This window comes from Empidonax traillii, unplaced genomic scaffold (assembly GCF_003031625.1).
Source record: "Empidonax traillii isolate 1590-97213 ecotype Southwest subspecies unplaced genomic scaffold, ASM303162v1 scaffold488:size1064334, whole genome shotgun sequence".
NCBI lineage: Eukaryota > Metazoa > Chordata > Aves > Passeriformes > Tyrannidae > Empidonax > Empidonax traillii.
The window spans coordinates 997102-1024087 of NW_020955681.1; the positions used below are offsets into that span (position 1 = coordinate 997102).

The 26986-nt window shown below is 38.3% G+C and overlaps 1 protein-coding gene across 21 annotated transcripts in view; it reads left to right on the top strand.

The window, feature by feature from the left end:
* Positions 1-26986, top strand: part of MYT1L (myelin transcription factor 1 like) — a 301410-nt gene that overhangs the window by 272528 nt on the left and 1896 nt on the right. For 8 of the 21 annotated variants that reach the window (XM_027896216.1, XM_027896214.1, XM_027896213.1 and 5 more), the window contains 7 exons: positions 362-424; positions 5160-5243; positions 6555-6776; positions 21948-22039; positions 23567-23676; positions 25625-25768; positions 26090-26986. The exon at positions 26090-26986 is cut by the window's right edge and continues 1896 nt beyond it. In XM_027896216.1, coding sequence (XP_027752017.1) covers positions 362-424; positions 5160-5243; positions 6555-6776; positions 21948-22039; positions 23567-23676; positions 25625-25768; positions 26090-26230 — 856 coding nt within the window. In that variant the 3' untranslated portion in view covers positions 26231-26986. Of the gene's footprint in view, positions 1-361; positions 425-5159; positions 5244-6554; positions 6777-21947; positions 22040-23566; positions 23677-25624 lie in introns of all 21 variants that reach the window. The other 13 variants (XM_027896219.1, XM_027896220.1, XM_027896218.1 and 10 more) reach the window with 4 other exon arrangements.

A 26986-nucleotide genomic window follows, 5' to 3' on the forward strand; every position in this document is an offset into this window, starting at 1 on the left:
GACTCACTGCAATGTTAACCATTACCTAAGGATACACCATGGGGGTATTCCATTTGCTGTCAACCCTACTCATTCCTGGTGGTGTAGGGATGGTGGGCTGCTGCTGGAAATCTCCACTGATCTGCCAGTACTTGAGATATCCAGAAAGCATTTAAGTAGGCAGCTGAAGAGTAGCAAACAAAACATTTTGTGAATGAAAAAATGTGTTTGTCCCTCGTGTGGAATTAAGCTCAGGTTTAGCAATGGTTAGAGGTTCCCAGGGCTGGCACCTGAGGAAACAAGGACTGAGCCAATGGATATTTTATAATGGTCAGTTGTATCTTTCCTGTCAGTAACTGTATCTCTTCCATTATTATTGTAGGTGTCCCACCCCTGGGTGTGATGGCTCTGGGCATATTACTGGAAATTATGCTTCACATCGAAGGTATGTAAAGAGAAGGTTTTGTTATTTAAACCAAGTAACTGAAGGGCTAGAAGGGACCTCAACTGACCTCACTTCCCTCTCTGAATACTGAGGTAGGATTGAGTGCTGCACTTAGACATGCATTGGTATAATTCATCACCAATGGATAATATTTCTCAGCTTCCGCATGGCTCACAACTCAACTAGGTAGGAAGATTTTTGCTAGTATCGAGCAAAATCTTCATACAAAATAAATTCAGTTCTTCTACCATCTCTGTTAGCCCAAGGAAGAAATTCAGCATTCTTAAGTTTCTGTTGCTTTACATTCTGAATGACTTAACTCTTCTCTTCACAGTCTGGATTCAAATCCTATTCCTGCATCTTTTCCCCACAAATTATATTTCATGATTGTTCCTGTCGGTCTCTTCCACAGTTCCTCCATATTCCTTGAAATGCAAAATTTGACCCTCTTCTTTATCTCTTCTCCCAACTGAATGAAGTCTTACCAGTTTTAATCAGAGGGGAAAAGTATCTCTTTCATCTTGTTAGTACATTTCAGCATAAAGCTTGGCTTGTTCTTAAATTGCAACACATTGCCAAGACAGAAGAATGGAAAGAGAAATTTATGGATGAAAGCTGTTACCTTAACTACCTGAACTGTAACTGTGATCCTTACTGAGGGCCAAAGAAAGCTTCCCATTTACTAATTAGGGTATTGATCATTTATGGCGATACCACTGTAGAGGTAATGGTACAAATGGTGTGTAATTAGCAATTCGCCTTTGGCTATCTGAGAAGTGTAAATCAGTAGAGAAGAGCTGCACTGTATCTTGTAAATATCTATCTACTGTTTAATCAAAGAATAATAGTGTATTCCACCTCTCTTTTGTCATTAAAGGCTCTTTACTTCCATGCAGACTATTACTGTTAAGTCTGGATATTTGCTTGCTTCACCAAGTCCCTGTAGTTTAAAATTGACTATAACTAGTCAGTATACAAAGTCCCAGTTTAAATGTATTCCCAGTAAAAGCAACGGACAGTTCAAAGTCAAAACATAAATAACAGAGATTGGGAATGTGCCATACCTTTACCTGCTGTAAAAATGAAAGATCACAATATCAATTTCAGTAATGCAGTGTTAAACTCCAAAAATACAAATAATATTATAAAAGGGAAGATATAAGCATTTTAAAAGCACTGACATGATATAGGAAATTAAATCACATTTTCAAAGGGATTTAAGGTCACATTTAGAACTACATTTAACTACATGTGGATTTATCAGCTCACACTCTTCCAGCATTATGCTTGGTGCAGCTCTGCCCCAACTTTGCTGTTTCAGGAAGTTTTTGTTTATGTGTTTGATTATCTCTTAAACGAGAAACAGACAGGAGAGTGAAGATGCAAATGAAAAGCGTTACTAACAAGAAACCTAAAAGCTGTCAAGGTTGACAGGGGAGAATCACTGAATGTCGACATTTTTTAAACCCCTTCCTTGAGCATGGTGGTCAAGGAAATGGTTTAAAAAGTGGTCTCCTGGCCACTGTAGGACCAGATTCTGACCTGAGTGGTGTTACCTACTTCTGTCTGTAAATCCTTACAGTCTTGCATTTTTGCAGATGAGGTTTTTATTTGATTCTACAGTATACTCAGGTATACATAAAGATATAAAAAGTAATTCTGCAAAACCAAAGGATCTGGAATTTTTCCAGTCAATTGGGATTTAACACATTCAACCTTTTGAAATGCCACCAAATCTATATTGACCACATAACTCTTAATTTCTCTTCCAAAAAGGCCTCTGGCAGCCCCAGGTCTTCAGCTGCCTGCGGGCACAGGAGCATTGACACTGGAGACGTAATGTCTTCTTTGCTTAAAACCATCAGTGTCCTCGGGAGACCTCAGTGTCGCATTTGCACAGACCCAGCCTTACACTGTTCAGGTCATGATATTTGTCAAGGTCATTTCTGAGGTGGTGAGGCTGGCAATAAACGAGGGCATAAACGAGTGGCCTAAATCTGGACCTGCTGATTAGGAAGGACCCCATAGCACGTTCTCAGATGAGCTTTCTAACTGCCACACTGAGAATTAGCATTTAGCTCTGCTTACATCTGAATTAGTATTTTGTTTGTATTTGATACAATCAGTTACAACCCTCTCAGTTTCAGAAGGGAAAGAATGACAGACTTCTCTTCTAAATGGCTGCTGAGATGCCTGGGTATCAGCTGTATTTAAAATGGCTGCTCAACAGCAAGCACACATGGAGGCAGATTTAACTCTGCCCTAACTCTGCACCCATTCAATCTATGCCAGAAGGTGTATCAGCATGTGCTGGTGTTGAATTTCCCTTGTTGTCTTTTATCTTCATATATGAGGAATTAAACTGATAGAAAAATGAAGTAATATGCTTACCTTGTAATAGCTTTTGGTTATTATAGGATAAAAAAGTTAAAGCAAAGGCTGATCCTAGACATATGTTTTCTTAGTGAATCCACTGTCAGACGAAAAATTAATTAATCATAGCCTCAGAAGCTGTCTATTGGAAATGTCTGTTTAGAGGACCTGAAAGGTCTTAGAATTTTCTAATAAATCATAGTGCCAGAGTAGAAAGATCTATTACAGAGAGATGATGCACCAAAATACCAATAAGTAGGTGATAATTAAATTGATGTAACACGTAGAAAGCTTTAAATCATTAGTCAAGGCAGAAATGCTTTGTTCAGATTTTTTATGGAAATGTCATCATACACAAGCATACCCATCTGTAAGTATTGCTTTCTGAGGAATTTCTATTAACCGTTTAGTTTTCAGATGCAAATCCTGATTGTTCTCACATAGTAGGTACAACTAGTCTCAGAGATAAACTAGGGGTATCTTTAACTCCTGTCCCTTCACTCTGCAGTCCAGGTTGTATGAGGGGCAGTGAACCAACCTGTCTCTGAACTGTTCCCTTGCCCCAGAGCTGACTTTCTCTTATTCTGAATCTCTCAGACTCTCTTCCTCCTGCCTCTGTCTTCTTACAGATAATACTATTATTTTTGAAGAAAACTGTTCTTAATTGGCACAGACTTTCTGAGGTTTAGTTTGTACGGAGGGAACTATGATACTTTGGTGCCCACTGTGCAAGCTGGAATAAAGAGAAGTTTGCTTTAAAAAGGGACATGGTTGGCTACATCTAAACTAGAAGTGAAATGGGATGTGAGCATGGGTCCATTCATCAGAGCACAGATGCCTACAGTATTAAATTGCTGACAGGACCCCTGGCACAGTATTGACCCTGTGCCACTGAAACTCTCCCAGGCAATTCTGAGATATGATTTGGGGCTCAACGTGGGTCCAGATCATTCTCTACAAGCAATATGGATGTAGCTGTCCTGCTTTACAGAGATAGAGAGCTTAGCTGTACAAAGGTGAGCTTGCTGGTCTTGGGTCAAAGCAACAATTCTAGGTCCCTTCTGTTTACCATTATAGATGTAGTAACTATGCCATCTCACTAAAAGTTTCTAGGTAATACACTATGTCCAATATCTTGTGCCAGCATTCCTCCCTTTCTTCAATTGACTTATTTATGACTTTGAAGCATTAAACTCTGGTTTTCTCTATTTTCCACTTACTAACACTGAATTCTGTTTGCAATTGCATCACCTTTTTCTCTGCTTCTTCTTCTCAGTCCTCACTGGTTTTGACAAGACAAAATAACTGAAAAATTTGCTACCACTGTTTCTGTCTCTTGTTCTTGAAAACAGGACCTGCTTCGCAACACTGAAGTACCTTTTGTGATGCTAAAACAAAAAATTTAATCTTCTATTTTGTTTCTTTCTCCATGGAAATTTTTCTTTGATGACACTTCTTGGTCTCTCATGTCAACTTTGAAGGTGTTCTACTAATGGATTTCTTTTTTTAATGTTGCTAGTTACGATGGAAATAACATTTCAGTAGTGGACAAAGCATGATTTTATTGTTTGTAGACATATTTGTATCCTCAGATATTGGCTAGTTAAAAAAAATCTTAAAATATCTGTTAAAGTCATTGTCAAGTCTACTAAATGGTTTCTATAAGGAGTTCTTCATATGCAAAGGAAAGCTGAGCTTGTGAAGTTAAAAAGTACATTCGCAGTGTCTTGTTAAATGTAAGATTGATTAGCCTAACATATAACTTATACCAAATAACATGTATCAGATCTTTTTTGTCTGTGTGATTCTGAGCACTGGAAAACCTTTTTGGGAAAACACTGAAAGCTCTGAGCTCTGCCATGTTTTTATTCAACCATTCTATAGGATTGTTATGTGATGTTTGAGAACTTTGATAGTGTTTCCAATGTGTTTTCAAGAGAAATCTTTAGTCCTGCAAAGAGATATTCCTGTTTTTTTTTTATTCTTCCATCACTCTCAGCCATAGAGGACATCATGTCCCACAGCCCTGAAACACTGGCTTCTATTTCTCTTAAAGATGCCACTGCTGAGTCAGCTGGAAGGATTGTTAGGCAGAGAGTTTAAAAGCTGCTTTCCCCGGCTCCTCAGGGACTGCCTGTGTGTGTGGTGCACAGTGAGGCAGTCCTGTCCAGCATCACAAACCCAGATGCACAGATTCCCCCTTGTGGTGGCTGCTGCAGCTCTCCGTGTTCAACCCACTTGAGCTTTGATTTTGGAAAACTGGACAGAATTGCATATTTTGCCAGTTTCTCAGAAAGTGTATTCCTGGTAAAGTGCACCCATGAATGAGAAATTGCATTCTAAAATGTTTTCTTTCACACAGTCTTTCAGGCTGTCCACGAGCAAAGAAAAGTGGAATCAGGATAGCACAAAGCAAGGAAGACAAAGAAGACCAAGAGCCAATTAGGTGAGAACAAATACTGCCAAAGGGTCTTGTTGTGTTTCATAAGGCCATATACATCTTCAGGTTTTTATTAAGGCAAAAATGTTGTTGTGTGATAGTCATCCAAGAGCAGATCACCACATAGATTTCTATGAGCAAATGTGGGATCTGTGCTGATATATTCAGCAAAGGATACCGTATTAGCCAGGGATACAATCTTCTTCATTATCACATGAAAATAAAATATTACTTAGATCTTTATCTCCTAAAAGCCTCTTAAACATGTTTGCATACTAGAGACAAACCATACGTGCTAAATAAAGTAGTTGTGGGAACAGACAATTTTCTATATGAGACTGCTGCAACGGATCTCACTGTTTATGCAGTTTGCAAGAGAAACAAATGCCTACCTGTAGGTCTTAGTTTCTTCTTGCAAGGTGCTCTGATATCAGTGCCCACTGAACTTGGTGGATTTAGTGACTGCTTATCCCATGCAGGACTGGACCCTCAGTGGAGAGTTGCAGCAGTATTTTAGCGTAGGACAAGGAGTGAAGTAACTGCCTTGTTTAGACGAGTTAAGTAGCAACATACTGAAAAAAAACCTCATAATTTTCTTTTAACGTTTCACTTTGAAGATTCTAACCTGTCCCTTCTAACCCTGGTTATTTGTTTTTTAGCAGTATACAGAGCAAATGTATGGGGGATTCCCAAGTAAGGAAAACCATCAAATGAATACAGAACCACCTTCATTGATCTCTCTAGGCTGTAGCACATAGTTTGATATAATCACTCCTATTCAGAGAGTGATTAAAGGTGCTCAGCATTTCTGATGAGGTGCTCTGATCACTTCATAAATAACTGTGTATACCTGACATTTTCATGACTTCAGACAAGTCTCCCTTGATTGGAAAACCATATGTATGGGTTCCATACGTATGAATAAAATGTACCAAGGATGATTCTAAGTAGGATTTTAAAGGGTTTTTTGGGCAATTTCTCTACTGAGCAGAGTTTGGTATCCAACATTTCAATTCCACTGTGATATTTAGTGTAATTCAAATATATATCTCAGTCCTTTTTTTGCAGTTGCATAATACCAACAGCTATGACTGCATCTACTGGCTAGCCTTCTTAGAATTTATCAAAGAACATTTTTTATTTCAAATTGGTAAAGTTCTGCTTGTAATTTTAACTACTACAGGGTATCTTGACTAATTTTGCAATTACAGTGGAGGATTATTCTTTTCATGTCGGGTTTATTTTCACTTTGTTGTAGAGGCTACCAGGTACACAATGGCAAGACAATAAAGTTTATCTCGTCTCTTTGCTATCCAGATGTCCAGTTCCTGGTTGTGATGGTCAGGGTCATATAACTGGAAAATACGCGTCCCATCGCAGTGCGTCAGGGTGTCCTCTAGCTGCCAAAAGGCAAAAGGATGGGTACCTAAATGGCTCACAGTTCTCTTGGAAGTCAGTGAAGACGGAAGGAATGTCATGTCCAACACCAGGATGTGATGGCTCGGGACATGTCAGTGGTAGTTTTCTTACTCATCGCAGGTGAGTAACTGTGACTTATATTTTTCACCTATGCTTATTGTTTAAATCAGATTAGCAAGATGTGAAACACAGCTTTTTGTCATGGCATTTCTCTGTCCCTTTTAAATTTCATTATTACTGTGAAAAATAGTCTGCTTACATGTATTGGTAGGTAACTGGAAATCCAGACACACTGGGTTTTTTGTGCAAGCCCCTGCAGATAGAGATCTGAATTTGAATTTATAATACACAGCAAATTTTAGGGGGAAAACCATGCATGACAGTAACTGTAAATCTCCTATTGCTTTATTGAATAATTCTGGACAAATTGCTTTGAGACAGACTTTATAATATATCTCAGAATCCCCCTGATTTTCAGAGGTGTCAAACACATTCTTGGTTCTCAAACATCAGGGCATAGAACTGAAGAATTTAAGAAACAAGTGCCATAAAAACAAAGTACTTTTATTCATTTGGTAATGAAAATGGGTTTTTTTTAAAACAATAAGTGAATACAAACATTATTGAAAACTAATGGGATACAAATATTTGACTAAATAAATACAAGGCCAAATTTTTCATAAACTTAACAAAAATAAGAGAAATTCAGTGATGACATTTTTCATAGCTTTTAAAAGGAAGGGAAAGCAGCCAGTCTATTAGGGATCAAACTTGCTGCCATTTAAGATTTGAGATTATGAGGAATCAGGATATTCTTGGAGCTCTAGGTGGTAAGCTCAGCCTGAACATGACTATAATGTTAGAGCAAATTTCTTATTATATAATCACTAATTACTTCAAACATGTCAAACCGATGTCCCTAATTTATCACTCTCTGCAGGCAGAACTCAGTTGAACTTCTGTACCTTATAGTTAGCTAAACCAACTTGATCTTGTTTTGTAGTTAGTTCTAGATAGGGAGCTGAAAAGTGTACTTCTTCTTCATTCTTTTGCCTTATTTCCTTTGATTCTTTCTTTGACAATCCTTTATAACTTCACTCAGAAACCTTAGCATTAATTTCAACCCTCCAGACTTTGTGCACATAATTTCTATTTATTGTTTAGGCTCAGAGCTGTTTTTCTACTCAGTATTTTTATGTACTTAACCATGAAGGTATATACAGGGGATTCTGGTCCATGACCTAAGGTGCTACCTGAGCGGTCAAATGTATTACACAGCCTGTGGCTCCCACAGGCTTTAGGAAGTAGCAGATACAAACCCCCTGACTATTTGTGCAGATACCACATGGGGATTTAAGTTTCCAATTTTCAATAAAATATCACTATCAGTGTTCATATTTCAGTTTAGCTTTCTTCATAATGATGTAACATTTATTTAACTCACACAGATCTGTCATTAAAATTTCGAGATTATTTTACCTTTCATTGAAAGGGACAGTATAATTACTGGGAGATTGCTTGCAAGGAGTATACACATAGTATACATAGTATTTACATTTTCAAGGAGAAAAGTTTTGCAGCAATAATAATAACTTCTAAAAGAAACGTATTGATACTAAATATAACAATTTAAAGGGCAAATTGTGCTAGAGATTTTTTTAAAGGAGTGTTTTTATGAAAAAAAAAACCTAGAATGACATTTAATTTTTGTTTGTTTGTTTCTTTGCAATGGAGAAACCTAACTCTGACATTTAGCTACACAGCAGCCATGTGTATCTTAAGTAGAAACTGAGACATGTAAAAGACTTACTGTATAAGACTAGGTTTTGGGCAAAAAGGTCCATTGTTAGACGAGGGCACCACAAAATGAAAGGTTGTTTAAAAAGACTGATGGAAATAAACTGATCCTACTTAACTGTCTTGATGTAACAAAGGGACAATATTCTAAGTTGTGAGTGAATTTAACAACTTCTTGAAGCTTCCATAAGCAATACAATATTAATAACAAAACATATTATTTTTAAAGTATTAATTATTGGAGAATTCTTGTGATGCTGTTAAAAATGCTTGGTTCATTTTATCACACAAAGAAAAGAGCATGGAGCAATTTTAGATGCCTTAGGGTAATTTACATGGCCTCCAGTTGCTGCTCAGAAAGGTGGATCCAGAGTAATATTTATCAGCCTTAGTGGTATATCTTCTCAAATGGCATTTCATGCCTCTATATGGACAGCTGAATCAAAGTCTGCATGTAGGATTGAACTTCAGAACAATTCACCTACTTTAGGAATCTGCCTGTAGGTGATGTAGGATGCATTTACTCCTTCCTCTTCCAGTTGGTGGCATCAGTGGATCCTGGAGAGCTGTTCACTTCACTCAGTGAAGTAGACACCTGCGTTTAATAAGAGTTGTACCTGAAATGTCATTGAGTGTGTCAACAGGGAGTGGATTTCCCCTGCCTACAGTTAGGTACTTTATGCCATTTCAGGTGTACTTAGGGCATGCAATATGGCAATACTGGGTTGGCCAGCGGGACTGAAGATTTGTGAGACACTGTTCTTTGATCAGGACAGCTGAGAGCTGAATGTGCCTCACAGGGATCTGAAAGGGTGCTAGTCTTGTTAAATGAATGGGCCCCAGAGCTCCATTCCATCTTGGACACATAGTTCCCATACACACATTTGAATCTGGAGCTCCTACCTAAATTACAGACCATACATTTTCTTGCATAAGGATGAAATATCCTCTCACTTTTAGTGTATCCATTTTAACAGGCTGTGATCTCATCTTCTACCTCTAACAACATTTTACTCTACAGCTATGGCTGTAAATCTCAAATTCTCACCTTGTGAGTGGAAGCAATGCTATGCCAGTTACACAGTGAGGCCAGGCTTATCGACAGTCTTTTGCAGGTAGAGTTGTGGTCAGCATGTGTGGGGAGAAAGCCATTAACTGAGTCAGTAAAAGCTCCTCAAGCAAGAGTAGTTAATGTCTGCATTTTTTCCAGTACAGCTTGCTGCTCTCCTAATAGATGATTTTTCTTTCCCGCTGCAAATATTTTTCTATCAGCAGACTTATCTAAGCATATATATATTAATTGCATGTGTAGTTGTTCTTTATGTGTTCTTTGAGATTTTTATATTTTGCCATTTGTAGACAGCTGTTAGTATGCTATTACCCAAGCAGCTGTAATACTCTGGAAATGAATAGCTGACTGGCTTGTGAAAATTATGCCAACTGTTGAATGAATTAAATATATATTAGGAGAAATGTTTTGGAGGTAAAGATTTCTTAGAGCTGCTGTTGACATCGTACACATGGTCTCATTCCACTCATATCAGTGGACCCTGGAAATGATCCAAAAGAGTTGGTAAATCAGTAAAAACCCGCTCCAATTGGTATCATGAAGTCTGGAATTTAAATATATGTGTATTCTTACATTCATGCTTCTGAAGCAAAAATAAGTAGCCAATGGAAAAAGTCATAAATTTCAGTAAATTTTGAATCCTACCCTGTGAACAAAGGCATCAACAAAGGTTTCTGTATTTTAACATTTGCTTACCTGTTTGCAGAAATTCCTATGAATATTTTTATTTTGTCAAGTATTTTGCATTAGGAGGGAATGGCAACAGAGGGGTTATCGGGAGGATTAAAAGTGCTATGCTTCAGAAAGGAGCCTCTGCTAGCAAGAGAGGCCAGTGTGAAATTAGGTGATCTATCAGCAATAGAAAAATGAATTGGAAGGCATGTAAGCATGGAGTCAGTAGATAGGTAAATTAAATAGGTTATAATGAAATGTAAATTGCTTATTATACTGTAGCTTGGTTCTTGAACAGGCCCTTACATCCTCATACTTGATTTAAGAAGATTTTTCTGGATGGCATAATTTTTAGTACTGTGATCAGTGGGGACTTTGTCAGAATATACTTGGATTTAACAACCCCGCTCCTTTGCACAGAAGAGGAAATGTGCTTGTGCTGACTTCAGTGAAAATTACATGCAGAAATGCCTTTTCAGGTCTAAACCAATGTTCTTACTCCTATCTCCTGCCCATTTCTATTTACATCCTTGTTCACCCATTTCAAACACAGTAATGTTGCTTTTAAATTCCCTTTACTGTAGAAAACTGTTATGTTTAACCCCAGAAGGGACCTCAGCCCCACACAGTTTCTTGCTCTCTTCCAGCAGGATGGGGAGAGAATCTGAAGGGTGAAAGTGAGGAAAACTCATGGGTTGAGATTAATAGGTAAAGCAAAAGCCACACTCAAAAGCAAAGCTAAGCGTGCTCAGCCATGCCTAGGAAAGCAGGACTCCATCATGCATAACAGTGATTTGGGAAGACAAATGCCATCACTCCTAATGTCACCCCATTCCTTCTTCTTCCTTCTTCTTCCCCTAGCTTTATATGCTGAGCATGACACCATATGGTCTGGGATATCCCATGAGTCAGATGGGATCAGCTGTCCCAGATGTGTCCCTTCCCAGCTCCCAGTTTGTGCACCCCCAACTCTCTCACTGGTGGAGTGAGAAGTAGAAAAGGCCTCAACTCTGTATGAACGCTCCTCATCAGTAAGGAAAACATCCCTGAATTATCTGCACTGTTTCCAGCACAAATCCAAAACGCAGCCTCATACCAGCTGCTCTGAGGAAAATGAACTCTGTCCCAGCCAAAGCCAGTACAAAAACATATGATAGTAGAACTGTAACATGCAAGAAGTAATCAAATTAAAAGTATATTCCCCATTTACAAGCTAATGCTAAATTGAGATGAAAGTGGGGAGAAGAATAATTTTTTTTAGTGGACCTGTGTCCTTGCTGAGGACAGTAGGACTCCAAGATCCATAAACAAGTTTGTAGAAGTGGACTTGTATTTCAGCAGCAAGCGTATGCCACTGCGTTTGCAAAATGTCTAGATGTGCTGGGAGGAAGCAGTGGACATCATCCAGTGCCTTTTGCCTCCTGAAAGAATGTATGTAGAAATTGTGACGTGGTTATGGGAAATGTTTACCTCTGACCCTTGCTACAGGCATGCACTTCGTGCCTAGGAAGGTTTAGTTAATGGTAAGGCTGTCAGAAATCCCACAGGAAGCTGTTCATTCTGTTCAGTCATTGCCACACATGCACGTCCTGAGGTGAAGGAGCACTGCCAGTGTTGTTTCCTCCAAAAATCCAATCCAGAAGGTTGGCCACAGCTCTGAGTTGCACAGCTGCATTGCTAAGCCTGGGAACAGACAGATTAGGAAAAGAGGAAAAGAGTAAAAAAAAAAACCAAAACAACAAAACAAACCCAAAAAACTCAAGGCAGAAGCTGCCCTCTGCAGCTGCTTGCTGGAAGTTGGCCGACACCAACACTCACACAAATCCTCAGGGGACCTCTAAGTTCCCAAAGCATTTGGGAGCTGACAAATGTTAGGGAAGAAGGGTGGAGATGTAGATTTCCATATGCAGATCCTTTTTCTCATGAAATATGCTTTGCTAGAAATAGATACTGTATCAAAAACCTCTGTTATAAATCTCAGCTCCTGAAGGGAAGGTCTGCGAGTACCACCTACAGTCAAACCTCCTGATGCTCAGGGCTGCAGCTTGAATCTGTGTCCGTAGAACAGCATCTCATCCCAGGGTTTATCTGGAGTGGATGTTAATGTGATGAATTGACCTTGGCTGGCCACCAGGTGCCCACCAAGCTGATCTATCACGCTCTTTCCCAGCCGGACAGGGGAGAGGGACGAAGATGGAAATCGACTCATGGTGAAATAAAGCGTTTTACTAAAGCAAAAGCGAAAATTTGCACGTGCAGAAGCAAAGAGGAATATAACAAGGTTTATCCTGTACTCTCATCAGTAACTGGTGTCTGGCCCCTTCCCGGGAAGCAAGGCTTCAGCACACATAGTGGTTGCTCAGAAGGCAAATATTGTAAATAAAAATGCCCCCCCTTCTTCCTCCTTTCCTTAGCTTTTATATCTGAGCTGACATCATATGATACTTAATATCCCTTTGGTTAGTTTGGGTCATCTGGCCTAGTTGTGTCCCCTCCCAGGATCTTGGCCACCCTTGATAGGATGGGAAATGTTAAGAGAGAGTGCTAATGCTGTGCCAGCACTGCTCAGCAGTAGCAAAAACACTGGTATGTTATCAACACCTTTCTTGCTACCAATGCAAAGCACAGCACTGTGAGGGCTCTTATGGGGAAATGAACTCCATCTCAGCCAGACCCAATACACACACATAGTGCCAAAGGGGCAGTAGCTGTTTAATCCAGATGCTTTTCATCTGTAAACACAGGCTAGTGGCTGCAAATTTGCTCCTAAATTGTTGTAGATCTTTCAGTATTTGCATGAAGTCACATCCTCTCTTAACAGCAGCATTTCTCAGCTTCAGAATTTAAAAACATAAGAAATACTTAGCATTAGGTCAGTGATGGCTCTCCAGCTTGTTCACATATTTTTTGCATAGCACGAACCTAACCTGAACACAGTGTTCCAAGTGTGGCCTGATAAACACTGAGTGGGACAGTGACTTCTGTGTCTCTGCTGGTGATGCCCTTGTTGTTGCAACCCAGCATCCCGTTGGTGTTCCTTGCCACAGCAGCAGCACAGCACTCACTCAAATTGATCTTGTTGTCCACCAGGACCTCCTGGTCACTTTCCACAGAGCTGCTCCACAGCCGGGTAGATCCCAGCCTGTGCTGCGCTGCTGGATTATGTTTTCCCAGGTGCAAGACATTACACTTGTCTTTGTTGAATTTCATAAGGTTCTTTTCAGCTCACTCTTCCAGCCTATCCAGGTCTTCCCGCAGGGTGGCTTTTCCTTCCATAGTGTTCACTTCCCCACTCAGTTTGGTATCATTGGTGAACTTCATCAGGGTACACTCGGTCCCATCATCCGGATCACTTATGAAGACGTTAAACAGCATTGGGCCCAGTGTTGATCCCTGAGAGACCCCACTTGCGGCACACTGCCAGTGTGAAAAGGAGCCGTTTACCACCACCCTCTGCGTGCAGCCTATCAGCCAGTTCCCCATCCACTGCACAGACCACTTGTTCAGGCCATACCACATCTGTTTCTCTAGGAGGAGACCTTGGGAAACCATATCAAAAGCTTTGGAGAAATCCAGGTAGACAGTGTCCACTGCTTGACCCCCATCAACTAAGCAGGTTACTTTGTCTCAAAAAGCAATTGGGTTTGTCAAGTATGGTTGGTCCTTGGTGGATCTGTGCTGGTTTTTCCCAATCACATGCTGCACCTGACTGGTGATAGCCCCCAGGGGATCATTCTGTAACTTTCCCAGGGACTGAAATAAGGCTGGTGGGCCTGTAATTTCCTATATCTTCCTTTAAGCCCTTCTTGTAGATAGAGTTGTCATTATCTTCCAGTCTTATGGGATATCCCCTGATCTCCAGAACTTCCCAAAGACTATAGAGAGCCTTGCAACAGCATCAGCCGATGCTCCTAACACCCTCAGGTGGACTATGTCAGGGCCCATTGATTTGCAGGGTCAAGCTCTTGTAACACTTCACATGCTAATTCTTGTATCACTGACGGTCAGTCTGTGTTTGCATCAACCTGGAATTTTGTTCCCAAGGCTTGGGCCCAACAGTGCTGATAAAGACAGAGGTAAAGGAAACATCGAGAACCTCTGCCTTTCCTGAATTGTTGGTGACTAATTCACCTCTCCCATTTAACAGTGGGCCAATATTTTCCTTCTGTTTCCACTTGCTTTCTATGTACCTGAAGAATCATTTCTTATAGTTTTTTACATCTCTGGCCAATTTGAGCCAATTTCAATTTGAGCTGAGCTTTTGCTTTTCTAACTGCATCTCTGGGCAGTAAGTTGACAGAGCACCACATTTGTGTCAAACAATTCCTTCTTAGTTCTCATTGTTTCACTTTTTCTCTGGTAGGTTTAGAGTGTTGGTTTGGTTTTAAACTGCCTGTCCCCTCTCTGCTATTGATTTATTTTGATGTTTTCCACCTCTTACTTTTTCCTAGAGGCTTAAAATTGCAATTCAGCAGGAGAACACTGTATGGTATTAAGAGTACACAAGAACTAACCAAAGTCACTGCATATAACAATAAATATAACTGACAATGATAAGACTCATCATGATGACACAATTAAAAGGTGACAGGTATGCAAATGTATTGACATTTCCAGAAAGGCAAAGAAAGAAATATGCCAATTAAATGTAATAATAATATACATAAATAAGAAAAATATTAAACTAAAATTTGTGAGGTGGACCCTGCAGTACAAAGGATTTCTTACTTAAAAATCTTCTGTTGACCCATAAGCTTGAAGGAAGAGGGTCTTCCTAAATTGCTTTTCAACACCTTTCTCTTCCCATCCTCCTCCTCTCCTACTGTACTGTATTGGCCCTCTTCCCTTCTCTGTCCCTGTGGCTCCTGTTCAGGCTTTCTTCTTACTTCTGTGTTTCTCAGTCCTCAGCATTTGAAGTAGCTGGTCCTCAAATAGCTCTCCTGAGCACTGGCATAACAGGACAAGCAGTCTCTTCCAGAAAGTAGCCTTCTGCTCCATGCCCAGCAGCCCTGAACAGGGCTGGTGGCAGGGAAGGCTCTCCCAGTTCTTATACAAAGTACAGTGTCTGGCAGCCAAACACTAACTCACATCCACTGAGCATGCCCAAGTGACAGTCTGTCAGAGGCTTATAGCTCTGCCAAATCTACATTTGTTTTCATGAGGACAGCAGAATGCATCTCCAAACCCAGAGCAATACCCCGTGAAATGTCATTTCTTGCTCTAATTCATGGACAATTAGAGTTATTCAATGAATTATTTGGACTTCTTTGTTCCCCTCAGTAGGAAAAAAGCAAGGTATATAGACAAAACAAGGGTATAGAAGTATATTCTGAGAAATATAAATTTTTTTCCTATGAATTTAAAAAAAAAAAAAAAATTAGCCTGGCCAGGCAGTTACCATAGAAGATTTCAGTCAGATCAGTTAAAATTTGGCAAAAGTCAGAAGTGACTAAATGCAGAACCTGGTTATTGAAAGAGTTAGGCCCTTTGAGTGTGGGTGGTTGTGGCAACTCTTCAGTATGGGCTGGAAGAAGGATGGAATAGTATTTTCATCAGATGTACTGTCTGTTAAACTGGAAGGCTCTTAACAGTCAGCCAATCTAAAAGGACTTAAGGGATTTACTTACCTTGGGAAAGTCACGGAGAAAATAATATGAAATTCATATTAGAAAAAGCAGACTGCACAATATAAACAAGAAAAATCATTTTGCTGAGCAGACCTGACAAATTACAGCAGACAGCCATTGCACAGGCACTTGCCATGTGACATCTCCTTGATTTCAGGCACTTAGCAGGAGTTCCCTGGTTATAAGCCTGCTTGTCCTGATTCCAAACACAGCCCATAAAAAAATAGAGAATAGAGGATGGCTTTTTACATTTTAGAAGGGATGAATTTTCCTCTTGGATTACATTTTTCTCTTTGCTGTCTATACAAGTGTCTAGAGAAATTGTTCTTCATTTTAAGTGCCCAAGTCAGCTGGACTTGGTCACTTAATAGATTGCTTGAACTTTTGAGCTGCTTAAGAGCACCAGTCAGAGTTATGAAGTTAAACATATATCTTACCTATTTATACACAGGGAAGTCTCAACCTATTTTCTTCTTCACCATACATGCCCTATTCAAAGGACCAGTAAATCCAGTGGTCTTCAGGTCATCTGGTTGTGTGCAGGCCCTGGACAGGAGAGGCTGATAAACTTTTCAGTAGCCAACCCCCAGCACCTGGGGCACTCAGTGGTGGCCCATTAAGTACAGAATTCTTCCCATAACTTAGTGCTTGGCCCACCTGTAAATCATGCAATGTGCTGTAGTGCTTCCTCACTTGCCAAAGAATAAAGGAGAGATTTTTCAACAGTTGTTGCATCCTTGGGAAAGAGCCAAACCTCTTTCCCTCTTCAGGGATGATACAGGTCAAAACTCATTAGCACATGTGATAAGCCCACCCACAGAACCTCTTTACTGACTAAGCAGCTTCAGTTAACTAAATATGATGTAAATTTGCCACTGGACTACTGCGCTGAGATGAAGGGCAACTTTGGCAGTACTCTTAACAGTTCCAGCATTTTGAGATTCATTAACCCCTTTTCTGGTGTATATTTATGCCCCAGGGGGATTCCTTTCAAACTGGGTCTGCTTTTCTCTCAGCTTGGCCCTGTTAAAAATTCTGCATAATTTCTGTTTTTATTTTCTTACCTGATGCCTGCTTTGTTTTTTTGTTATGAGGAATAGGCATAACACTATCTTACCCTTTAAGTCTTCACTAAAAAAAACAAATACCTTCTCTTCTTCTGGGCATCATGGCCATTTACTCTATGCTGATCATCTGGTGCTCAACTGACCAGATTTTCACGCTAATTCAACCCTCCCCCTCTAAAATAAGGAAGTAGTTCTTTCCAGAAAGTCTTTATAAAACAATGATCAGATGTCATTAAAATAGTTTTGAAAAGCTTGCATTTTTGTTTAAATCACAATGGCTATATTTTTTTTATGGCCACTTGGGTAGTGGTTTAATTTTCCTTAGTTCTGAAACCAATGCAAAGATTTATTTAAACAGAGTAAAATCTCGGCTTCCTTCCTTAGAAGCTTTGGAAAGCAACTTTAATTAGGAGTTGCCGCTTCCATCGAGCTTTACACGTTACATCAAGCTTTTAGTGTTTTTAACTTAGATTTCCCTCCTGATTGAAAATTTATGTTTCTTCATCACAGGCATTCAGGTGTGAGTTGTAAATGCACCAAAAAAAGAAAAAGGAAAAAGAAAAGCTTTAGCCAGGAAATAAGACCTAAAAAGGACCACCTTAATCAGAATCGTTCTTTTCCAGTGTTCTGAAATTGAGCTGAACAGGTGATTTTTTTTTTTTTTCTCAACACCACAAAAAAGCAGTTGGGGTTGTGTGGCCAGTGGCAAGGAAGAGAGGTTCCTCTGTGAGTCACAGAAATCTCCATGCAAACAAAACTAGCTTGTTTGCAAAACCTCTCTTCTGGCCTCCCTCTACTTCACAGCTCACTAAGAAGCTGGGGGAAAGCCAGTCACCCTTGAATGTAAATAAAAATGAGTGCTGGGTTAGGGAGGGTTCCTTTTATCTCTGCTGGATTTGTGCATAGAGTATTTCATCCTTTAAGGTGTGTAGCAGAATTCACTCACAGGAATAAGGAAATCACTAAAGCTGGTACCCTTCAACATAAAAAAAAAAAGAGAGTGGCTCATGGATTGAATATTAAACCAAGGAAAGGACTACTTTGATCACTGAGTTTGATCTCGTAACTTGAACTTCAAACATTATCAGATAGTTCAGGAGCTTAGCCATAAAAGTAAGGTTTCAGCCATTAAAAAAATAAAACAGTAGTTCTTACTGTGATCTGTATTTTCCTGAATTTCAAAAGGATTTACATCTGGGGCTTGTTTTGAATGTATCTCTATTTAAAAGAGGTACCTTGAAAGTCATTTGTTCCTTCCTCTAGTCTATAGACAATGTTGTTTTTAATAAACAGGAAAAATGTTTCTTTTTCTTTTTGAAAAATCACTGTGGTAGTGAATCTATAATATCTTACTTATGAAGTTAGTCCTCATAATGCTTTTTGGGTACTCCAGGTTGAGGCTCTGCTTTCTTTACACCCTGTTATTTCTTTAGACTGTGTTATTTCTTTCTTTCTAAATTTTAGCACTTGACATAACAAATATAAAAGTTGCATTTTATTTGACCTTTACCTCCTCCTTTCCCACATCCCTACTTCTCTGCTTGGAAAATATTTTCTTCACTTGACAAGCCAAGTTCAATTCCTCCAGCTTCAAGAGGAACCAAACCACATCTGTCTACTGAGGCAAAAAATGTATTTAACAGAGCACAGCTGGAACCCAGATAACTAAAATCAGTCACCCAGACAATTGCTCCGCTTGATCAATGATCCTCCACTATGGTGGCCTCTCTTGTTTGCATCCCTGAAGACAGTACAATTACATTCTTGAAACAGTTCAGGATTTTAACCCACATTTATTTATTTTTAAACTAAATTTCTCGCTAAATGTGCCCTAACCACTACCTAGATACCCCTTTCAAAGTTTTTTCACCACTAATTTTCCTTTTATTTTGGAACTAATTTCATCCTCTTTTCTAAACCACTGAATATGGCAAGGCATTGGTTGCAGTGATGCAACCACAGTGCTGTATCAGAAAGAAAAATCATTCTTCACATTATGTTCAGCTATAACAGATACAATCACAATACAGTCCTAATTTGTGCATACCTAGTCTTCCTGCAACCTTCTAGCTGATTGGCTTTCCACTAGCCATGACTCTTCAGGGCAGGTAGGGTAAGATGTGGGTGTATGGATGGATGGGCCTTATTTTGTAGACTTTTTACAGCTACTAGCACTTTACCTCTCAAAGCCTCCATTTATAAAATCTTCCTGTAAAAACAAACCTGATTAATGCATGTTGAAATTGGATGGTGTAAAACCCAGTCACCCCTTTTGTCTGTCAATCCTACAGGTGTACAGATGTCTGTTCCATGGACAGTTCCATGCCCTACAAAGCACGGGGTTCTCAATATAAATTTTTTTGTTAACTTAACCTCCATGGGGTTCAGCCTTTGTACAATAGCCCAGTTTTGGTGCAAAATTGACTTGGCTTTGTTTTTCATCCCATATATCCTGACTTTTTTTGGCTGTTTACAAATTAGAGAAAGAGCAGTTGCCCTCAGTAGAAGTAAATATAGTCAGTAAGATAGAACAGAAGAGGTAGAATATACTTGCAGAGCAGAAGCTTATCTAAAAGTCCTAATTTACTTTTTAAATTATTTAAAGTACTTTTAGGAGATTTAATTAAGAACAGAGATGGGCAAAGAGGATGCATATTGCTATCTTTGCCTTATTCATTTCTGAAGAATTTAGCCAAGTTGAATAAACTGTAGGACAACTCAATACTCTGATTTAGGTTACTAACTTGGTATGTGCTTCATTGAAACTGAAAGTGCCTGGCTCAGGAAAGTGAGCTAATCTGCTTACAGTACAATATACAATTACTGAAGAGATGGATTTGCCAGTAAAGATCTGTAGAGAAAGTTGATGGCATAATGTGGCTTTGGCATCTTCCTCTGTGGTGAGGAGGGTACCTGTGGGAGTTTTGAATGCTTTCTTAAATAGCATAAAGCCACTGGAAATGTTGGGTTAGGACCTTCTGTTCATGCAGGGCATCTTCTAAGGACAGACACATAACAAGCTAAAAGCAGTCATAGAGGTACATGATGCGTGCGTTAAAGGCACACGTGGAACGTTTAGGAAAACAAAAAGAGGAAGCTTCTAGTTTGGGCATGCAGTTGCATGGAAGAAACTCATTTTGGTCTAAGTCCTCCTCTGTCTGTGCATATTTTATTAGAGCACTAGTGGGTAAGAACAATAATCTGGCTACAGGATGTGGAAGCCTTCTGTGTCCTCACCAGTATGCCCAAAAATAGGCAGCCCTCTGTCTTTTCCCTCACTTAACTCATGACTCATCTGGGTGCCTCCAGAAGAAGGCAGATAATCTGTGCAGAACAACTCTCTGACAGTTCCTGCAGTTTGGATAGAGCAGAGGACCCAGATCTCTGTGTTTCAGTCCAGGCTGAGGGCATCTGGTGCCAAGGTGCCTGAAGTGCAGCAGAACTACAGGTGCTACATATATTGTTCTCTCATTTCTTTCTTTGTGCCAACTTTTTTTTTTTCCCAAAATAGCAAATCCTCTCCTCCTTTATCATCTTTAAGGCTCCCTTTGACACTTCAAGAGGACAGTTGTTTACAGTCATACAGTGAGTCCATATTAGAGCTTGGAATGGTAATTTTGACATCCTACCACCTAGGCTACAGTCAGAACCTACTAGGTCATGCTATTTCTTGATACAACTAGTACTGTTTTATTACATATCTTTTCAGTCACAAAGCTGTATAAAATGTTGAACACTGATTCTTTTGCTGAGAAAGTAAATTTTTTGATACATTTTTCTGGGAAAAACCCTTTTTTGTGTGGCTGCACTTGATAATAGTAGCCCAGGCTTTTCAGAGAAACATTTACAATAATCAAAAACTCTACTTAAATTAGAGGATTTTATTTAGTAGGAAGTTGTGTCTTTACTTAAATAAATGCTTTTAATCAAAGATACAACATTCCTCAGAAACTTGTTCCACATTAGAGAGAAATTATTTGAGTATTAGCCTTGAAACTGATTTACACAATTAAAAATTGTACAAAAAATGTTTCCTTTGGATCTGAATACGAAATATGAATGTGCAGTGAGAAGTATGTGGCGTTACTCAGTTTCCATGGTGTTGAACCCTGAAATGTTGAGGTAACAGGGAATTGTTTATCAAGCTTCCAAATTCCCTTCACTGCTAAAGCTTCCTCAGAATAAGACTGTGGTTTCCAATTGTTAAATTAGATTATATATTTTCTTTTACCTGTGATAGTGCAACTATGTTAAAGATGTGCTTTTGAAAAAAGGGGATAATTTGCTGTATACCATTATTTGTGAAATAGTGAGCACTGTCTGATCATTATTTTTATTTTCATAATAAAACTTGCTAAGACTTCACTTGCCATGAAACTGTTTTGTACAATGTAACTAAAAAGCTTAATATTTTGGCAACATGGGAGAGAAGAGATAACTCGAGTGTACATTCATAAATGTAACAAATACACATTATAAGACATATATATCCCTCATCAAGCCAAGGTCGTTTTTATGAGAATGACTTTCCTTGGGCTCCAGGAAAGCCATCATATAGTTACTGCCATTTTAAGAAACAATTTAGAAAAGGGCAATTTAGCCAGCTCAGTAGGTGATATCCACAAAGAAAAGCACTGTTTGTAAGAGCTACTTATTTGGATATGAGAGGTACCTCATGTCACCTTCGCTCCTCATTCCGTTCCATGTTTGAACATTTGAATCAAAAAGGGTGGAAGTTCAGAGCAAAGGCATGTAAATTCAAATGGGAGTATTTATACAGTAACTGCCTTTAAGATAAAATATTTTTTTATAAGTATTGTGTCTTCAGAAAATCGGACTGTATATCTGACTTTTATATTAGCTGTCTATACAAAAAGAATCTGGAAGAAAGAACAAAACCATGAAATCACTACTGGTAAGTCCTTTTTTTTTAACACACTCTTTCAGTGCTAGGCAGTGAAGATAAACTATGTCTCTGATACTGTTTTTATTACAGGTTTGGATTACAGATTTATTTTCAATGACCTATCAAAATTAACAGGCTCTTTACTGTTCACAGTTTATCAGGATGCCCCAGAGCTACTTCAGCAATGAAGAAAGCAAAGCTGTCTGGAGAACAAATGCTAACAATAAAGCAGCGGGCTAGTAATGGTAAATTTTTAATCATTACTTTCTTAAATACTAATTCTCTGTAAACTGGAGTTATTGTTACTCTGTTGGCTTTTTTTTCTACATGTATAAATCCGCTTTGTATAAATTGTGAATTCACTGTCAGTAGAAGTGAAACAAGGTTTTATGCTGTGGAAACCTGAGCCAGGAGTGGAGCAGACAGACTGGCCTGAGTTATGTCTACATAAATCTGAAACTCTAAAATATTTCAAAGTAGAATGTACCATTATAATATTCTGGTTCACATGTCATTCATCAAAGGTGGATAGTTGGTCTTATATTGTTGCAGGATTCAGAGGTGAAAAATGGTGTATTTCCAGAGTGTCAATTCCTCATAAGCTCCATTGTATTCATTTGGAGCTGTGGTTCTATAACTTCTGGGAGATGGAGATGGCCTTGTGCCATTTCAGCTCCAGTAATTTTCAGAGGGAAGTGACATCCTGTTAGGGATATTCAAATTTTGGAGCTGACAAATAGACAATGATGTCCTCAGAATCGGAGTTGAAGAAAATTGTGGATGCCCCCTCCCTGGAAGTGTTCCAGGCCAGGTTGGATGGGGCTCTGAGCAACCTGGTCTAGTGAAAGGTGTCCTTGCCCACATCACAGAGGTTGGAACTAGATAATCTTTAAGGTCCTTTCCAACCTAGGCCATTGTGTGATTCTCTGGTATTCTTCCTACAGAGTTAGGCACTGTGGAGAAAGGCGTGCAAGTACTGTAAGAACAAGAGAGTGAGAACACCAGTTTCTCTAGCTTTATGTGTTTAGACTTTGACTTCAGAAAAAATGGATTTATATCTTCTCAGGACTATTTTATACTTTTTTATAGAACTTAAAAGGATAAATACATTAAACCCTTACAGTTTATTCCTGTTTGAATTCTTAGAAATACAGATGCCTTTAAAATTCTGTTATTTAATGTTTATGCCACAGAACCTGAGAAATCACTTCTATTTCTCAAATTATTCTATATATAATTATTTAATAACACCCTTCAGAAACACGAACCATTTTGAGCCTCCATCAACCATTAAAAACAACTGCAGAATAACACAGTATGTCCCAGGTCATCAACAAAGTTTGACTTCTGAATTAGGTACAGATTTTTTTGACAATGCTGTAATATGAAGAGATTTTTGATTTTTTATTTTCTCAAAGAAGATATGTAAGTGGACACTATCGTTAAATAAGTTACATATGGAAGTGGAGTGTAATTTGTTGCTGCAGTTGCATTTCTTATAATATAAAGTTAAATCAATGCATATAAAGTTAAAGGTCTTATTGATTCTCTAGGCATTTTCAACACATTCACTAGAGAATAACTGCAACTTTATAAGGAAAAGTTGTGGAAAATACTTTTTTTTTAACTTCAGAATAAAAGTTTGAAGAATGCTTCCTTTTTCTTCTTTGCTTGAAATAAATATATTTGCAAATATGGAAGTAATTAATTTCACTGAAGTCTGCTTTAAACCTTAATTATTTTAACACCCCTTTTATGTTTATGTCACACAGGTATAGAAAATGATGAAGAAATTAAACAATTAGATGAAGAAATCAAAGAACTAAATGAATCCAACTCCCAGATGGAAGCTGATATGATTAAACTCAGAACTCAGGTAACAGTTTTATGAAGCCCTAAATTCAGCTGCTTTTTCTACATGACTAATTAAAAGAAATACAGGAAATATATTGTTCCCTTTTATGTTTCTTATATATTAAGATACCTATCTCTGATTTGCTATTTATAAAATCAGAAAAAAATGTTCATTTTTCAAGTTCCACATCAGTTACCAACAGTAAAAAAAAAAAAAAAAAAAAGGACTTGGCAAAATACATTCTTTAAATAATGGCAACACCATGACCTGTCATGGTCAGCTTTGTATTTCCCCTTGATAAGGTGAGGAAATTAGCTTTGATTTCCCCTTTCTAATAGTAGTTAAAATACTGTGTGACATCATGGTCATTAACGTAAGTTATAAGGTGAAGGAGTCCAGATGAATACCATGGCTTTTGCCAGGTCTTACAGGGGCAATTTAGATAGGGAAGTGAATACCTATTACACTTCATTATGTGATACACAAAGTGCAGCCCTTGGCAGCAGTAGTGGTTCCAGAGATCCAGCTTAGTTCATTTTATGTTCTACATAAATTTGTTGGGGCGGGGGGGATGGTGGGGGAAAAAGGAAAATTTAACATTAGCCTGTTATTTAAAATCCCTGTATTCAGCAGTCCTAAAATTGAATGGAAAAAGGAAAGGAAGGAAATTAATTGAATTATTTCCCCAGCATTTTCCAGTGTCGAGCCTACCTTCTGGTGCTTTTATCCTCACATGATTTAAGCACAGACACTAACAGTGAAATTCATCGTAGTCTTTATCAATCTTTAGTCCCATGACCATAGTCTTCTGTAGCTGGTCTTGGTGGAAACAGAGTAAACCATTCCTTGTTACTTGTCTACTGCTTATGGAGAATGCCATGTCCATTCTCCTCCTCCTTCTCCTCTTGTATACTCAGAAGGCAGAATCTACCTTTCCAGCTTGGTTTTTCTTTGACTTCTAAACTTTACCCAAATTGATACTGAAACTTCACTTCTACTTTATGCCTGTATTCAGGGTTCTGTTGTCTTTATGCAGCCTTTATAGGATTTGACTTACAGTTTTATGACTTTTTCTGATGTGACCAAATACAACCATAGGGTAATGAAGACAAAATCTGCAGGAATGTAAAGCAAGAAGAATAATCAATGGCAGAAAAATTACTCTGGAGAAATTTGGTCATAAGTTTTAAACCTGGCAACCTTCAATTGCCTTATGTTTTCATTTGCTAATACACTGTAGATGCTATTCACATACAGACTGATGTAGCTTTTAGCTCAAGCAGGGCACCATGCAAAGTCAGAGCTAATGTCTCTGGTCACCTGGGAACACAGCAGACCATGCTCTCAGTTGTCTTCACCTGTACATGTAGTCATGCCACAGGGCTATATGCAAATATTCTTCAGTTCCTTCAGTTTTACAAGTCATTGTATGTACTGAAAACCTTTTTGAATTTGTACATACATTGCAATAATATGCAGCTGTTCAGCTTTCAAAAGTAGCTCTTTGAATTTGCATAGAATCAAATTATACTTAAAAAGAGCAAGGACCTGTGCATGCCTAATTTTATATATATATATATATATATATGAAAATATAAGAAAAGCATGACTTATTGCAGAATGTCCCTAGAATTGGCTCCTAGAAGTTTAATTACATGGGTGAACTTGCAGAACTAAGGTCCTTCTTAAGGCCTTTCAACTGTACAAGAAAAGCTCTAAAGGAGTGGATTCAAATCCCAGTTCATTCGCTCACTATTACCAGCATTAAAAGACAAGCTGTTAAAGTTATGCAACAGACAGTTGGAACAACGAGCCTTAACGACGATAAGAATTGCAGACTCAAGCAGAGCCTTTCTAAGCATGAATGAATAGACCTTTTCTCCTTCCCTGGTATTTCTGTTATCTCTCCCTTCAGAGTGCATGCTTTATCCTGGCTTGCCTTATATTACATTGTACACAAATTTGTCCATTTTAGATTACCACAATGGAGAGCAACCTGAAGACAATAGAAGAGGAGAACAAAGTAATTGAACAACAAAATGAGTCTCTTCTTCATGAATTGGCCAATTTAAGCCAATCTTTAATTCATAGTCTAGCTAATATCCAGCTGCCACATATGGTAAGTGATTGAGAGCACAAGTTAAGGAATTTGGCGATCTTCAGTTCACTTCATACAATAGATACCTTTTTTTATGTTTATGTTTCATCAACCAGTTGGATATTTGTGGTAACAGCACTGAAACCATAGAGATACATTTAACTGCTAAGAGACATGGAGGGCCTGTTCCAGTGTATCCTGTAAAATTAAGTAAGAACTAAATAGGCATTTTAAATATTATAAAAAATGGTGGCAATATGCCTTGCTAATATGTTATGCTTAAATGAATATACGATTAAGAAAATAAAAGTTGTATATGAACTACTATTTAATATCTCGTAGGAACCAATCAATGAACAAAATTTTGATGCTTACGTGACCACTTTGACGGACATGTATACAAATCAAGATCGTTATCAGAGTCCAGAAAATAAAGCCCTACTGGAAAATATAAAGCAGGCTGTGAGAGGAATTCAGGTCTGAACAGCTGCTATAGTGATGAAAATCTTGCTTAAAAAAAGGATGCCTCTTGTTTTTTGCTGCTGTAATTTACCAGAAAGTGTTATATATTTATTTCTGTTTGAAACAGTGTTATGCTTACAAGACTTCATAATGATTTTATGTCTTGCTTTAAAGATAGTAACTGCAGAATAGTTTTTTGAATACATTCACATTTTGTACGTTTTCATATAAGCTGACATAGTGTGATATGCCATGTAATGTTTATAGCTGCTAATGTATGCACATTTTTGGGGTATATATATTTCTGAAGAGGTAAGCTGATCAAAATAAATAGAGTGTAAATTCTTTTTAATGCTTTAGTGATTAAATGTTTTAGTATTTTGAACTGAAATGGACAAAAAAAAAAAACAGCTTTGAATGACAATGTTGCGGTCTGCGGCCACTTTTTAAACACTATCATTTTGCCTCATGTTCGAGGATTTTATGGGATTTAAGAAATACATTTTGTGTGCATATTGTTTCATAGCAAGAATTGGTTGCAAAAATGCTTTATTTTTGAACAATGCTTGAAAATATTATGTGACTTTTGTTTTTGAAGGATGGTGTGTGGTGGGGGCAATAAAATGAGGTTTTTTGAATTCCAAGAAAATGGCATGGATTAGATGTAAGATACAAAATGGGTAATTTATTGTAAGACAACATCAAGCCATGGAAACTTGACAGAAGATTCAAAGCAGCTTAAACAGCACTTTTTAATTAACTTCTAAGCATTACATG